Source organism: Musca domestica, unplaced genomic scaffold, assembly GCF_030504385.1.
Source record: "Musca domestica strain aabys unplaced genomic scaffold, Musca_domestica.polishedcontigs.V.1.1 8, whole genome shotgun sequence".
Classification (NCBI taxonomy): Eukaryota; Metazoa; Arthropoda; class Insecta; order Diptera; family Muscidae; genus Musca; species Musca domestica.
The window spans coordinates 4,846,608-4,864,041 of NW_026712409.1; the positions used below are offsets into that span (position 1 = coordinate 4,846,608).

Genomic DNA, 17,434 nt, shown 5'->3' on the forward strand with positions numbered 1-17,434 from the left:
TAATTTCGGGCATCCTTTCGTTACTTTTGCAGAATGTCTTGTACAGTATCGGAACTGCCATCAGGATGCCGTTTGCGCGGCATGAGTTCATCATCACAAAGTGCTGCCAATGCCGGTAGTGGTTCAGGTGCTGGCAGTGGTGGCAATGGTTCCGGTGGTGGTGGTGGCGGCGTAGGCGGTGGTGGAGGAGGTGGTGGCGGGGGCAATGGCCGCAACGTTGTCTCCGATGTCAACACCGGCGGCATTCACATAGGCGGCATTTTGAGCACAACAAACACAATGGGAACAACGACAACAAGTGGGGCCCTGACGGACGGCACCACGCCACTGCAGCGCCAACAGCAACAGTCACAGAAACCCTGTTGTTTTTGCTGGTGTTGCTGCTGTTCGTGTTCATGGGCGAAATGGTAAGTAATTGTCATTATTTTTTTTTTTTGTTTTTGTGGTGGGACGGGGGTTGGATTTATTTCCTTGTTGTTTTGATGAAAGATTTATGATTTCAAGGCATTTCAATTGAACAAGGCAGAATAACCAAAATTTTTAAGATTTTCAATATTTTATGAATTTATATTTGAAATCCTATAATTGCGATACTTCTAAAATGTTTTAGTTAATGAGAAGGTTATAAAATATTATTGCATTAGAGATTGTATATTTTCCTTCAATAGAAGACAAAACTATCCTCTTACAGAAAACTAGAGAGATTTCTTTTAGAAAGCCAAATTGTAGAAGGCAAATAGGATGTATCACAAAAGATCTTAAGGTCTCAACGTAGAAGCCCAGAACATTTTAGAACGCCAGACGTTCTATTCATGGGACCGGAATAATATCTTGTAGAAGATGCAAAACGACTCTCAATTAGAAGGCCTTCTGGTATTGACTTCGAAGACCAGTAAGTATAGAAGAGAAGAACGTCTTCTGATTTAATGAGGGAAGATTCAAATTGGAATATCTTCTGTTTGAAAATCGAACGATTTTTTTTGTAGGAAAGTTCTTCTGATTGTCTTCTGTTTAAATCCCGAAATTTTGTCTTATGGAATACCAGAAGGAATTGAACATCATATTTTTTTTATTAAAGAAGGAGAAGGACATCCCATACAAGACAAGAAGACCTTCTCATATTCCGGAAAAGACAAAGAGGACCTCCCATACAAGACCTGAAGCTCTTTCAACTGAAGTTAAAACGTTATTTTTTATTGAAAATTAGACGTGGTTCTCAATAAAGCCCATAAATTTTCACATTAAACACCTAAAGGTTTTCCCAGTAAAGTTATTAACAGAGATGGGCAGCAGATCTTCCCAGAGATGGTCTTCTTATCCGAACAGAACTGAAGGTTTTCCCAGAGTAAGTTAAATTAGAGAAGTTATCCCAAAGAAGGCCTAAAGGGTATTCTCAGACAGAGCCCCAGGGTCTTCTCAGTGAAGGGCAGTGTGTCTTTTTTTAAGAAAAAGACAGAGAGCTTTCTTAGGAAAGGTCAGAAAGACTTCTCAGAAAAAACACATAAATTCTCCTCAAAGAAGGCAAGAGGAAACCTTACTTAGAGAAAGCCAGAAGATCTTCTCGAAATAGAGAAGGATTGTCCACTTAGAAAAGATCTAGACAAGAAAAAATATGGTTTTTTCACCACAAAGGCCACAAAGTCTCGTCCAAGAAGACCATAAGACCTTAGAAAAATCAAGAAAGTCCTCTTGGAAGAGGCCGGAAAACCTTCTCAGAAATTCAGTTGCTCTTCACAGGCAATCTAGGATCCATACTCAGAGAAGGCCAGGTGTTTTTCTCAGAACTGACCTGAGAATATTTTCAGAGAAGGACAGAGTATTTTCCCAGAAAATCCCATATTGTCTCAAAAACTTCTCGGAGAAGGCTTTTCTCAGAAATTCCTTGATTGTCACCTCAGAAAAGTCTAGAAATTCTCCGCAAAAATATCTGAGGAGAGACTTTCAGAGAATACCAAAGGATTTGCTCAGAGAAGTGCGGAATATCAGAATTCTTCTCAGAGCAGACCTGAGAATGTTCCCAGAGAAGGTCAAAAGACATTTTTGGGCGCCTTCAGAAGGTCTTCTTAGAAAAGATGACACTAAAGGTCTTCTCAGAGAAAGACAGAAGGTATTGTAAGAGAAAGCCAGACGCTCTTCTTAGAAAGGCTATAAGGTCTTCTCAGAAAAGGCCAGAAAGGAAATTAGACCTTCTTAGACAAATCTAAAAGTTTTTTTAAAGATAGCCAGAAGGTCTTCTCAGAAGAAGCTAAATTCTCTTCTCAAATAGGGCCACGCGTTCTCTCAGAGAAATCCTGATGTATTCCTCAGGCAGGCTACAGCATCATTTTTAAGGAGGTCTGAGAAGACTTTCAGAGCTGACCTGAGAATCTTCTCAGAAAAGTCCAGAAATTCTCCTCAAAGAAGGTTAGAGGGCAGTCTTAAGTCTTCCTTAAGAAGACGATAAGATATTTCAAAGAATACCAGAGGGTCTGTTCAGAGATGTCCGTAATATATTCTCAGTGAAATTAGGAATTATTCTCAGATCAGATCTGAGAGTGTTCCCAGAGAAGGTCAGAGGATCTTTTTAGAGAAGGTAAACGGTATCATTAGTGGGTGTCAGAAGGTTTCTTCAGTAAAGAAGGCACTCAAGGTCTTCTCCGAGAAGGACAGAAGGTATTCTCAGAAAAAGCCAAACGCTCTGCTCTCTTCTTTTCAAATAAGGTACCTTCTCCAGAAAGTTTGCTTAAAGATGGCAAGAGGGTATTCTCAGAAGAAGCCAGAAACCCGTCTCAAAAAGTGCCTCGGGTTCTAGAAGTGCCTCAGAGAAATCTAGATGAACTTGTCAGGTAGCTTACAGGATTGTTTAACCGAAGGCCAGATGGCATTTTCGGAGCTGACCTGAGAGTCTTCTCAGAAAAGTCCAGAAATTCTCCTCAAAGAAGGTGGGAGGGCCTTCTTAGATAAATCCAAAAGAGTCTTCTTGAAGAAGGCCGAAGGGTCTGTTTAAAGAATAACAAAAAGGTCTGCTGAGAGAAGTACTGAAGATATTCTGGCAGGAATTCTTCCCAGAACAGACATAAGAGTGTTCTCAGAGAAGGCGATAGTCTTCCCGCAGAAGGCCAGAGGATCTTCTCACAAAAAGCCAAAAGGTATTCTCATAGGAAGTCATCTCGGGAAAAACAGAAAGTCGGTTTAGACCGCACCAGCAGGTCTTTTCAGAAAAGCCCAGGAGGTGTTATCAAAGAAAGCTAGATGCTCCCCTTAGAGAGTCTATCTTCTCAATAAAGCTCTCAAACTATTCATAGAAAAGGCCAGAAAGACTTATGAAAGAAAGCCAGAGAATCGTCTCAAAGAAGCTCCGAGGGACAAAAAGTCTTTTCAAACAAAGCTCTTTCAAAAGATTTCTTTTTGGAGAAGACCAGAAGGTCTTCTCGTAGAAATCCAGAATTCAGAACTTAGTAGCCCTTAGTAGATTAGCATTCAGAAATTAGTATCCCAATAATAATTTTTTCAGATAGAAGCCTGTTTTATAGATAGTGGCCTGTAGGCCGTAGTTAGGCCATCTTTGCATTGAAGAAATTCTATAAATAAAATACTTTGCGATCTTATTATGTTACAATAGTTAAAATTACATTTTTTTGTAACTGATCCTTTAAACATTCTCCATTTATTGCCACTCCAATAAAAAAGCAACAATTAAATGTCAATGACTTTATTCCACCATTTCCTTTTAACATCCCCCAACATAAAGCACAGCTGTAATTCTGCCCTTCTACCAGACATTTTAAACGGTTTTTGTTACAGCTTTATTAAAGCAAATATGGCTAGCAGACAATAAATAGGAGTGCGACTGCGAATGGGGGAGTATGAGTGTGCGTGCGTGTGTGTGTCTCTCTTTTAAAATGTTAATTATACGCCAGCAGTGACTTCTGTTTTATTTTATGGCCCACATCTACTATTTCTTTGTCTTTTTCTACCCATTTTCGATAGACTATATGACTATATGAGTGCGTGTGTGTGTGTGAATGTATTTTTTTTTTGCCCAGCGTAATGTGTCAGCCATCATCTCCTACATTTGACTATGACGATGTTGATGATGGGGCTTTCGCCAAAAATGTCGGGGTACTCTGCCCATGTGTAAGTGTTTGGGCCATTAATGTATTTCCATTAGTTTCATTTCTATGTTACTCTTCGCCCTCTCCCTGCTCCTTTTCATACTTCCCCCACTTTATTTCTTTCTTTTTTTTGGCATTTTCCAAAGCAAAACAATTAAATTAGGTACTAAAATACAAATTACCTTTCAAGTGTAAAAACTGCTACAACAATCATCGGCAATGAACTCAAAAAACAACAACAACAACATCGAGAGTAGCAACAACAATACCAGGACCACTGGCAAATTGCTTAAATAATAGAAAACATGCAACACCACTCAACAATCATATTTCGCTTTTGCCCAGCCGCTTAAGGTGAGCGCGTGAGGGTGTGCGTGAGTGCGTGCACGAGTGAGTACTTGAGAACATTTTCGTAGAGAGAGAGAGAGAGTTGGATGGCACAGTGCGAGAGTTGTTGCGGCTTGCGTGTAGCAGTCTTGAAATGTTTGTGCCAAACACACCGAGTGCCAATGAAAAGTTGTAGACAAGTCAAACATTTGATAATTTATTGAATTCATCAAAAATTTCCAAACACAAAAGTGTTTGGATCGATCTTTTAAATTAAAAAAAAAACAACAGGTTGGAAAGTATGACCGTTAAGAATTTTATATTCCTAAAAGGTGTTAAAAGTAAAAATATTATATTTAATTTGGGAAATTAAATAAAATTCAAATACTCTCTAAAATCTTAACAAAAATATTTTAAAACAAGTAAAAAAGTATCAGTCGGTTTTGACGACAGATAAATACCTTCAGCCAATGTTCGATTATTTAAATATATTTTGACGTCCGTTATGATAATACAAATTGATGACCCTCTATGGAGTAGGTTCCGTAGGAATAGGCCAATATTGTCTATTTCGTATCGTACCTAAATTAATATGGTATAAACAATGCGGCATGGCAGATTTAGACTATATTGGTTATTTCCCTCACTTTACATCACATATGTGGTAATTTTTAGAAAATGTTAAAATTGTCGACCGAAGTTTTCCATTTTCATACTTCATGTAATGAGGATAAAAATATTGGTATTGGCAAAATTGCAAGACAATTGGACATTTATATCCAATTTTATGCAAAATCATAAATTCCATATTATTCTCAGGTTTCTTGTGAAGATACATATATATTTAGATATAGCGAATTGTAAAGAATCGCTGACTTGTTTCGCAAGTTGTATCAGATAAAAGTATCGAAAATTGTAACCCTTTGTGAGTGAGGTATCAGAAGCGGTTCGCAGATATATATCATCTTCACAACAGATCTTGTGCAAGCAAAAATGCTTGTATGTGTGAAATTTAAAGGGAGTTGGATGGGAAATAATGGAATGTGAGAAAAATGCAGAGAACCGGATATTTATTTCGGATTTTATAGTCGTTTTGGTTATTCAAAACTTTGACCTTTTGTGGGGTAGGTACCAGAGGGAGACAGACAGAAGGCCAGACCCAAATAAGGCCTTCTAAGGCAAATCTAGAAATTTATATTAAAGATGGCTAGAGGGTTTCGTCAGAAGAAGCCAGAAACCCCTCTCAAATGGGGTCATGGGTTCGTTCAGAGAAATTTTAATTGCTTCTCAGGCAGGGCACAGGTAAAAGGCCAGATGGTATTCTCAGAGATGGCCATAGAATCTTCCTACAAATGTCCAGAAATGTTCCTCAAAAAAGGTCAGAGGGCAGTCTTAGATAAATCCAATAAGTCTTTCTTAAGAAGACCAGATGGCCTTATCAAAGAAGTCCGGAATAGGAATGGGAAAAAATAGGAATTCTTCACAGAGCTGACCTGAGAGTGTTCCCAGAGAAGGTCAAAGAATTTTTTAGAGAAGGATACAAGCTATTTTTGAGGGTGTTAGAATTTCTTTTCAGAAAAGACCAGAAAATCATTTAAGAGGACACTAAAAGGTATGTTCAGTGGAGGACAGGAGGTCTTTTCAGATAAAGCCAGACACTCTACTAAGAAAGATTATAGGGCTTTTTCAGAAAAGGCCAGAAAATCTTCTAAAATAAGGCCTTCCTAGACAAATCTATGGTCCGATCTCTCAGAAGAAATGGCCCGATCTCTACGTCTTTATAACAGATCTTGTGTTTATGAAAATATTAAGATGTGCAAAGCTTGAATGGAATCCAATGTTAATTTCGTGTTTTATAAGGTTCTTGAATATTCAATATATTTGAGCATTTGTGAGGGAGGTACCAGAAGGAGTGGACAGATATATTCCATTTTCACACCGGACCTTGGGTTAATAAAGGTATTGTGATGTGTGTAATTTAAAAGCAGTCGGACACTTACATCACATTTTATGGGAGTTATATTTATTCAAAAAATTTTGACCCTTTGTCAGTGGACCGATATTGTCCATTTTCGCACCTGGCCTATCACTGATGGAAATATTAGGATTCGCAAAGTTGGATCAAAATCGGATTATCATTTCTCTGTTTCTATGCAGTAAATAAGTTTCGTTGAAAATGTTTAAATTTTGTGGGGGAGGTACCAGAAGGAATGGACCGATATTGACCATCTCCGAACTCAATTTAAATTTGACAATAATATTACGATGTGGCATGTTTGAACCAAATCGGATACTCTATTTTGTGAATTATCGTGCGCACCAGCCAGACGGACAGACAGACATCGCTAGATCGACTCCAAATGTCCTGAAACGGATTTGGTCCGAAGAGACCTAGGGTCTAAAATCGTCATTTCGATGAGGCAAGTTTTAGCCCTATCAAATAATGATTTATACCCTCTCTAGCCGTATATCAGGGTACTATAAAAAGTTTGAAAATCCTTAAAACGTTAAATATTTACCAGGAAGTCCTACAAATATTTAAAAAAATCCCCAATCGGTCGGGGATAATTTTGAAATAATATCTGCTCCTTGGGGAGGTTGTAAAAATTCTTTTTAAAAGTCCACGTTTTCTTTTCCTTTGGGAGGTTGTAAAAATTCACTAAAAAATCCAAGTTTTCTGGACCTTGGGGGTCCTTAAAATTATTTAATTCTTTCAACGTTTCTTGGTTTTCGGGGAGGTTGTAAATATTCTTTAAGAAATCCACGTTTTCTGGTCCTTGGGAAGGTTATAAAAATTCTGTAAAAAATCCACGTTATCTGGTTCATGGGGGGTTGTAAAAATTCTTTAAAAAATCCACGTTTTCTAGTCCTTTGGGAAATTGTAAAAATTCAGTAAAAAAACACAGTTTCTGGTCATTGGGGAGGTTGCAACAATTCTTTAAAAAATCCACTTTTCTGGTCCTTGGGGGTTCTTTAAATTCTTTAATTCTTTCCACGTCTCTTGGTTTTTGAGAAGGTCCTAAATTAAAAAACCAAGCTTTGGGGTCCGTGGGGAGGTTTTAAAAATTCCTGCAAAAATCCACATTTTCTGGTCTTTGGGAATGTTCTAAAAAATCCACATTTTCTGATTTTAGGATAGGTCCTAATTTTTTTTAAAAATCTACGTTTTCTGGTCCTTGGGGGGGATATGAAAACTCTTTGAAAAATCATAGAGAGGGCCGTCCGCTCGTTTACAGAGAGGGCCTTCCGCTCGTTTACAGAGAGGGCCTGCCGCTCGTCTATAGAGACGGCCTTGCGGTCGTATATTTTAGTACTTTCTGTACCCTTTCAGTGTGAATTTCTAAAAATCCAACCTTATCAAACACCTAGGCTGATTCCAGGGCAAATTTCAAGATTCTAGCTTTAACCGTTTCATCTGTGCGTTAATTCTCGGTCAGTCAGTTATCTATTTCACTACTCTGTTATATAAATTGATATGAATTCCTTTTTTATATTCCCCTTCTCATTTAATGCCACACTGCTTTATTTGGGCTACGAAAACCCAAAGAAAAATACGAAAGAAATAAAAAAACAACGAAAATGCTTTCCGTTTATTCCTTGGACGATTTTTGTGACGGCTGTCTGTGACTGATGGCTGTGTGAACAAACTATGCTTTAGTTGGCCCTATTGTTGTTGTTCTAGCTGTAACTGTTGTTATTGTTATTATTGTTGTTGACTTTTGTTGCCATTGATAGGCTACTTCGATTAGGGAATCATATGTTTGTCTAACACCGATTCCGGGTTTTTTATGCCTCAATTTTATGTTGGGTATCTGTCTCTCTCCCACTCTCTCTCTCTCATCAAATTTTGGGTGGTTTGAGTTTTGGGAACCGGTAATACAATATGTTGCTGTGGCTCCTGCTCGAGTTGTGGTTGCGGTGTTTGTTGCCTTAATGATGATGAACATGTCGATGGCAATGGCAAAGAATGAAAAAAAAGAAATGTGGACAATATTTCTTATGCTCTCTAACCGGATACGATATCATACAAATAACGTTTCTATTTCCTAATGTCATTTCCTTCTTTTTTTGTGTTGGGTTTTTTTGTTGTTGCTGTTGTTTTCATATTTTATTTATTATTACTGCGGAAAAAGTATTGCAAATGAAGAATGGCCTCTGACATACAATGAAAAAAAAGAAAAAAAAAATAAGAAATGAAATAATGACAGATGATTTTTGTCATGTGGACAAGGAACTTCAACTTTGTGGTTTTGAAATGGACAAATGGTTTTATGATGGGCATAAAAAAGAGAGAAAGGAAATCACAAAATTGCAAATCCTTTAAAAATTGGAAAATGTATTTTGCATTGTCAAGAAGAAGATGATGTTTTTATTATTTCTTATTTTGTAATTCCTCAAAAATGTTATTTTGGAGACAATGTTGCTTCAAGCTTAAAACAAGCATATTTGACATAAATATTTTATTTCCAAATAAATACATAATTTGTGTGTCCACCACAATCAAATATGTATTACATATTTGATTATGATTATTATTGAATTGCTATATAAATTATTTATTGAATTATTTTTGTTGTAGGTCACGTAAACAGCGTAAGCACGACCTTTTGCATAGACACATCTCTGTTAAAATATTAATTATTGAATATTTAACAGAGCATCAGTGTATTGACTCGACAGCATGTTATTCCAAATGGAATATTTTTTTTCGTTTTTCCAGGAATTGGAATACATTAATGGTATTAGATAAAAGATGAGACAGTGGTTTGAAATCTTAGTAAATTTTTGGAAAATAATTTGAAGATAAAAAGTAGAGGTTTTTCGGTAATCAAATCCAATTTTCAATATTTTGTTTTTTTTTTTTAATTTTTTGGCATCGTAATATGAGTTTGAATTTTTATATCCTCTATCCTCAAATATTTGAAGGAGACCCGTTTGAATATTTATATATATTTTTTATCGACATTGTATTTTAAATCTCTGTAACGACGTGTGTCCTCCCATTCCATTCGTACGGAAATCAAGATAGAGATCTCATTATATATTTTTATATCCTACACCACGCTGTGGTCAGGTGTCTTTGTGCAGTTGGTTGTAACATAGAGAAGGAAGCTAGATAGACTCATAATTTCTTTTCATGATCCGCACAGAATCCAATTCTAAGACGATTTATGCATTTCCGTGCGTACGTCCTTCCCTGCGTCTGTCCATGTATTAAACAAAGTACATGTCGCATCTATTCCTCGATCGAGATGAAATTTTGCACAAACCATTTGTTTGGCCCAAGGACGAACCCTATTTGAAATAGGACATAATCTATCAAAATTAAGATATAGTTCCCATATATATCTTCGTCCGATTTACCTTTTATTGTTCACCAAATGTGTAATTTTAGTCCAAATAGCATAGAATTTGGCATTTACGACCAAATTGATCGTAGTAATCAGTGTGTCAAATTTGATGGAAATCGGTCCAGATATAACTATAGCTCTCATATATATTTTTAATCGGATTTGTTATTTTTGTCCTCCACATCCGTAATATGAGCTCTGTAATAATAATATTCGTCGAAATATATCATATACAACTCAGAAAAACCCTTGTCAAATTTTATCGAGATCGGGTCAGATTTGGTTATAGGTCCCAAATGTATATATTTACCCGATTTCAAGTTTATTAAGCACCAAATGGTTCATATTTGGCGCATACCAACGAATTCAGCCTGAAAGAAAGTGTATTAAATTTTGGTGAAAATCGGTTAAGAGATGGGTATAGGTCCCCCATATAAGTTTCATCCGATTTTGTATTTAAATCCCCGACACCCGTAAAATGCTCATCACCACAACGATGTTTGGCGCCACCTATTATATACAGCAAATATAAACTTCTGTTAAATTTTACAGAGATCAGTTCTTGGATATACAAGGTGAGATAAAAAACTGCAACAAAGTCAAACAAATCAAACAAATTTATTGAATGAAATCAAAAAAAAAAAAAAAAAAAATGTCGGAAATAGCATCAAAGTTTAGAATATGTTTACGACGACGAATTGTGACCTTCAAACGGCCAATGAAACCTGCTCTGTGGTATTTTGGCCCATTCCCGGCGAAGCGCCTGCTTGAGGTGAATTTAACACCCAATTCCATTCAGACTTGACACATCTCAATATTTCTATCAGCACAAGATCTGTTATAAAGGTTGTAGGAATCGGACCATTTTTTCTGGTACCTCCCCCATAAAGGGTTAAAATTTTTAATAATCAAAACGATTATAAAATCCGAAAATTCGGTGAAGAATATTTTTGTCATTTACATTTTATCATTATCATTTACATTTTCATAAACTCACTTGAAGTACGCCTTAAACCCTACATTTTGTTTAAAAGTACTGGGCGTTTGGGTAAGATTTAGATTTCGATGTCCCTTTTAATAAAAATAACTTGAAGAAATGACAAAAAGGATCCCTTTCATGACTCGCTTTTTGATCAAAATAATCCTGGTATTCTAATTTGAAATATATTATTTTTGTTATCAGGACATTAAACTCTGTCAATCTCTATCAATTTTTTTCCACCAGCCAGGAGGCTTTATAGTTTCAATTTTATTCCTTTCAAATTAAAAAATTTCATAATTTATTTTAAATTCCTATATCACGAACCTTGATAGCAACCGACCATTCCATTTGGAACACTTCAGAAAATTTGCCCCAAATTAATGAGGTTATACACATTTATTTGTTGTAGTTGTTGTTGTTGCCGCTGCTATTGTTTTGTTTACGTGGTGGGGGCAAATTTTTTAATGAAAAAGGTTACGGCGTTCAGAAAGCAAAAAAAAAAAAACACAAATTATGCGTACATATGTAAATACAAAAATACATAAACATATTTCTCTGCGGGTGTGTGTGTGTGCATGCCCGCTTAGCTGTGTATTGGAATTCCTATTGAAATTAAAGCGTAATGTGTATTTACATTTGCGTGTATGTACATGCGTTTAGTTGAGAGTGTGTAAGTGGAGTCATGGTCGGTCAATTTTTGGTTCGAACTCATTCATTGTATGTCTTTATTTGGTGGAAAATAGCGATAGTTGTTGTTTGTGTGAGTGTGTGTGTTTTTTTTAGTACAAGACCAAAGATTTAAATTTTTTGATATTTTGCAATATTTATTTATTTAAATTTTTTTGTTTCTATTTTTGTGGTTTGAAAAATTTTTATGGACAATTAAATGATTCCGAAATTCCTTTGCTCGTTTTCTGGTTGTTTTTGCTGCTGCTGTTGGCATTGACAATCACTCATATGTTTGATTTATGTTGTTGGTATTTCAGCAGATTTTTTTTTTGTTTATGGTGGGGTCGATCCAAAGGAATGCTGTGGGAGATTAATCAAATAAAAGTATGCGCATCATCATCAGCGACGTCGGGGACGCTTTCGTGGTCTCATTTATAAACATTTAACATTGCCTTTGGTCTCCATGGTTAAGGGGTTCTCTGCTCCTCTCACATGACACACTCTCTCGCCCACATATCAAACAAACGACTCTCTTGACAGGAATATAAATTATTTCCAATTTCCCGTTATTCCATTGATTAGAACTTTTTGGTGTATCTGTGAAATGGGATTGTTTGCTCTCGCAAGCTTTCACTCTCTCTCTATCTCTTCTATGTCATCAAAACAAACAGCTGTTAAAAGAGCTTTACTTTTGTATTCCGAAATGGCAATGCCATAACATAAAAGCTGGGGAACTTAAAGTTCTTCTTTTTGGCCAGCTTTCCATTTCATTCATAAAAATTTCTCCAAGAACAACACAAAGCAAACGCCTGCCACTATGGCGAGTAAATGAAAAGCTCTTGTGCATTGCCTGTGGCTGTTTGGCTTTGTTGTTGTTTTTTTTTTCTTTACACATTCACATGCTTCTGTTTTGGATCAAAAGATTTGTTGCCTGCCTGACTTTTGGGCGCGGGCCACCTCTTTTGTTGGCTGGTTGGTTTGATTTGTTGGTTGGTTGTGGTGCGTATGAGCAACATAGTCATCAACATTCCACATACTCAACGGTGTACGACGTACGATGCCTTTGTGTGTTTGTCTAGCCTTCTTCATTTGCCAGCCACTGTTTTTCTTGCAATTTATTATTGCCGATGTTGTTGTTGTTGTTGATGATGTTTTGGTTCGTTCGTTATTCGTTTGATATGTGCCTGCTGCCTGCCGTTGGCGTTGTTTGAAAAGCTCAATGCTTTTGTGGATTTCTCCACAAAGGTCGGATTATTTTGGTTTCAGACATACATTCCATACGCGCCGTGTAGTAAATCAGACGTGTTGTGTACGCAAAGACGCTGAAAAACAAAACAGCCGAACAAAAATTGAAGAAATACTCGTATTTGTTTACTTAAGTTTAGCAATGTGTGCTCCAGTGTAATTTATTACTTAAAGCATTGGTTGGTTGGTGTAAATGTATATATTTTTTTTACAAAATTTTAGAGGATATTTTTAGGAGATTTTAAAAAGGTTACGGGTTAAACAAAAATGTGAAAATAAAAAATTAAAATTGAAAATTGCTTTTAAATAAAAATAATAAAAAAATTAAAAAAAAAAAATAAATAAAAATAAAAATTGAAATAAAAATCCAAAAAAAAAAATCCTGTCATCACAACTACTTTCAACAATTACTTTAAATAAAAATAATAAATAAATTAAAAGAAAAATAAATAAAATTGAAATAAAAATCCCAGAAAAATCTTGTCATCACAACCACTTCCTCCAATGGCTTTGAAAAAAAACCGAGAGTGTTGGAATACCAAAACCATCAATTTGAATATTCAATGAAGTTGTGATGCAAAATTACAAAAAAAGCTACAATTTGTTCGCTGCTGCGACTTTTGTGTTCTGTGTGTGTGTGTGTTTGTGTGTGAATAGCTCCCGTGAGAAATGCAATTTCAGAATTATGAATAATGTTTTTTTAATGATCTATGAATAAAATAAATTAAACGAGAATCAAAAAATGGAATAATTGTGATTGGTTGAAAAGCAAAAGTTCACTTAAACGACATTGCTTGGGTTGTGAATGAATGAATTTACATTGAAATTTAAATTTTGAATTGAAAATTTTGTAAAATCAAAGCCAAAGGATTAAAGGCCAAGATTAACAAAAAAGCAGGAATTCTTCGAAGTTTAGAAGTGTAATAAAAATTATTAAAAATGTTGTTGTTTTCTAAAAATTAAAATATAAATTTGAAAAATTGATTCTTTATGTTGTTGTTTTCTAAAAATTAATTTTTTAAGAAATATGTATCAATTATAGAAATCGTAGAAAAGTTGATTCTTTACTGATTGCTATTATAAAAGCCGAAAATAAAAGGGCAATTTTTGGTGTGATGACAATTTTCCCATATTTGTTTGTGGGGATGTGTGATTTTTTCAATTTATAAACGAAATTTAACAAACTTTTTGCTAAATGCACTCTGCCACAAAATTAAGTTTTTTCCATTAATTACAGGAAAAATCCAGTCGATTGTGAAAATAGAGCTAAAAATAAAAGACACTTGTGTCCATGTTTTGAAAGTTTGCACCGCAAAGTAACCTAAATAGATAGTGGCAAGTTTCTTCCACATATTTTGAATTTTTTTGGATAAGGATTACACGAAATTCGATACACGATTTTGGGTGTATATAGTGTTCTTGCCAGTATTAAAAATAACAATACGAGAACTATGTAGGTAGAAAGATATATACCAAAGACGTCTCTTTTTGTCCTTTTTTTCAAAATTTGCTTAAAACCACCCTTTTAAACTGGATCGTAGCAAGACAGAATACTCTACAAATGTAATTGCCATAAAATTCTATTATAGGTTCCGGTTCAAAAGTGTAAATCTTCCCTAAACGAGAATTGATAATTATTAAAAACGGATTTTTGGGGTAAAGACGTACCCTATATGAATTAATGCAAAGTACTCCCACAAAGCGCCATTTTTGAAGGAGGACGTCAAAGACAAAAATATTTTTCATCAAATTTCACTATAAGTCACCAAAGAATATATTCGCATCAAAAAAAAAAAATGAAAATATTTCCCAATTTTTATACCCTCAGTCACATGACTAGAAAGGCTATATATCTTTTGATACGACAAAAACGTGTCTCATCGAAATAACATTTTTAGACCCTAGGTCTCTATGGACCAAATCCGTTTGAGGACATTTAGAGTCTATCTAGCGATGTCCGTCTGTCTGTCTGGTTGGCTAGTGCGAACGAAAACTCTCGACTACCCGATTTGGTCAAAACTTAGTACATCGTTACAAGGTGAGATAAAGAAACTGCAGCAAAGTCAAACGCCATAATTTTTTATATATATATATTTTTTTAAATTTTATTAAATGAAAGCAAAAAATGTCGGAAATAGCATAAAATTTTAGAATAAGTTTAGATTTGTTCGAATTGGTCACCGCTGGCATGAATTATGGCCTTCTAACGGCCAATGAAACCGTCGCACGCTGCTCGAATGTTGCCCTGTGGTATTTTGGCCCATTCCTGGCGAAGCGCTTGCTTGAGGTGATGGATACTTTGGTATTTTCTAGTGTCAACCTTGCTTTCCAAAATACTCCAGACATAATAGTCCAATGGATTGGTATCCGGAGATTTTGGTGGCCATTGTGAAAGCGAAATGAAATGAAGCGAGGAACCTCATTTTGTAACCATTCTTGGGTGGCTCCTGCTGAGTCCTGTTGCAATGTCCAAGGTTTGCCGCCAAAATGTTTGCGTGCCCAAGACTTTAATACACCCTCCAGAATATTTTCGCGATACTATTCGGCATTTATTCTGATGCCACGGTCGATTAATACGAGCGGAGAGTGACCATCGGCTGTTATGGCGGCCCACACCATCACCATGGCCGGCGCTTGAGTTCTGATGGCCAACCGAAGGTGCACATTTTCAGCTGACCTCTTTGGCAAGTAAACACGGTAATTTTGTTTGTTTACAAACTGCTGGACAACGAATGTTTTCTCATCGGAGAAAACCCAATTAAGCAGTTCACCACTTTCGGCCAAGCGAAGCAACTCTTTAGCTCTTTTGAGTCTATTTTCTTTCTGTTGCGGTGTAAGTTCTTGCCCTTTTTGGAATTTCAATGGCTTTACCCCGAGCTTATTTCTCAATATTTCCCGAATGGAATATTGCGATATTTTCAGCTCACAAGCCATTTTTAGGCCATTGCGACGCGGGTTTCGAACAAGTCGCTTCTTTGATTTTCGAACCATTTCTGCTTATGTTCCCGTTTTTTTCCGTCCACTTCCTTGACGTTGGGCTACGCTACCAGTATCCAGTATCACGGTAACATGCGATGGTACGAGACACAAGAGATTTATTCACATTTAAATGTTGGAGTGCTCTAACGATAGCCACTTGGTGTTGGTTTTCCAGCCAAATATAAAGAAATCACACTATCACGCTTGAATTCCATCACGAATAACTTTTTTTCTGGAAAATTTTTACCAAAATGCTTTTGTACGCTTGTAAACAATATAATCAGCTATCACTGGAATAATTTCAACAGCTGTCGGACGAGTGGCTTAGGAATGACAGCAGTCTGAAGTTGGTTGCCGTTTTTTCATCTCACCCTGTGTATGAGCGTAAAACCCGATTTTCAGCATTTTTATGTTTCATTCATATTTTCCAGCAAAAATAGTTATCGTTTTGATACAGCCCTTGTATAAAGATACCCCTAGTTTTCAGTTATTGAGACGGTCTTTTGTTTTTTCCAAAGGATTTGATTTAAAATTTATGAGTCTTTCATTCAGTTTTCCAAGAATAGAGCTTTCCAAATCTAATGTTTTTTTTTTTTTTTGAACGAAGGGAGAAGAGGCCTTCCAGTTCGTTTTTACTTTGCAATAATGGTTTCTTGAAGGCATTTAAATGGGCTCCATTAATCAATCGATCCTAAAACCATGTTGTCTAGAGATATTTCTAAGTACCTTGGCAATGTTGCCTTAGAATTTTAGTTAAAAGTTTATTTTTTTATTTTCAACTATATTTTTTTTATGTACAAACTCTTACTGAAACAATCAAGGAACTAGTAATTACTATTCATTTAAAAACTCTCTATATTTTTTTTATTATTATCTTCTTCGTTTATTAACTTTTCAATTACGGAATAACCTTCCCTTCGTTCACATTCTGCATTAATCGTCCACATTGCATTGCCATTGTAATGCGATAGTGTTCCTATTTATTAAAAGTGTAATAGACATTGATAATATTTGTTGTAATTCTGTCATTTCATTTCCATAACCATCCATTAGCAGCTAGACAGAAGACATACTCATACTCCTACACTTATTCACATACCGACACACATACTTTTACATTCATATTGTTTTATTAATAAATTACAATTGTGTCACATGTCTCGAGGTTAACGGTTTGATGGTTGGCCCAATACCTTAGAAGACAGGGTGGTGATAAAGGATACATGCAAATGGTTTTTGTCTATAAATGTATTCCGAATAAAAAAACTAACTGATGACTAATTGATAGATCATTAATTCCTAGACAAAGTATGACGTTTTTAATGAGTTTAGGTATGAGTCCCCGGGAAAAGTAACAACAAACCTCTCTTTTTTATGGTCTCTTTAATGAACTGCAATGAACCAATTTTTCCCAATCATTTACCTTTTGTGAGCTTACAGTAAACTAACTTATGGCTGATGGTTGATATCAAATTGGAGGGTATATTAAATTTGTGATTCCGCTTGCAATACCTCGAAATATTCATTGAAATCTATAAATAAATGATCAATAAACTTACGTTTATCCTCTGCCTCTCTGTTGAGCTCGTCCTATTAAGGATAGATCTTTGAAATTTTGAATAGACATAGATATTGTTCCTAGAATCCTTGGCGTAGTAGATTGTATATTACGGAACATATTTAGGCATAACCCCCATATAACATTTTGGATGTTTCAGAATAATTTTTTTAAAACTGGTCATTTAACATTAGCTGGACATTTTTGTATTTCAGTGGATAAATTTACT

The 17,434-nt window shown here is 35.6% G+C and overlaps 1 protein-coding gene across 5 annotated transcripts in view; it reads left to right on the forward strand.

Moving 5' to 3' along the window:
* The window catches only part of LOC101890689 (regulator of G-protein signaling 17), a 93,077-nt gene that overhangs the window by 35,182 nt on the left and 40,461 nt on the right, over positions 1-17,434 (forward strand). For all 5 annotated transcript variants that reach the window (XM_020035080.2, XM_059130893.1, XM_059130895.1 and 2 more), the window contains exon 4: positions 33-407. In XM_020035080.2, the coding sequence (XP_019890639.1) occupies positions 34-407 (374 nt within the window). In that variant the 5' untranslated portion in view covers position 33. The remainder of the gene's footprint in view (positions 1-32; positions 408-17,434) is intronic.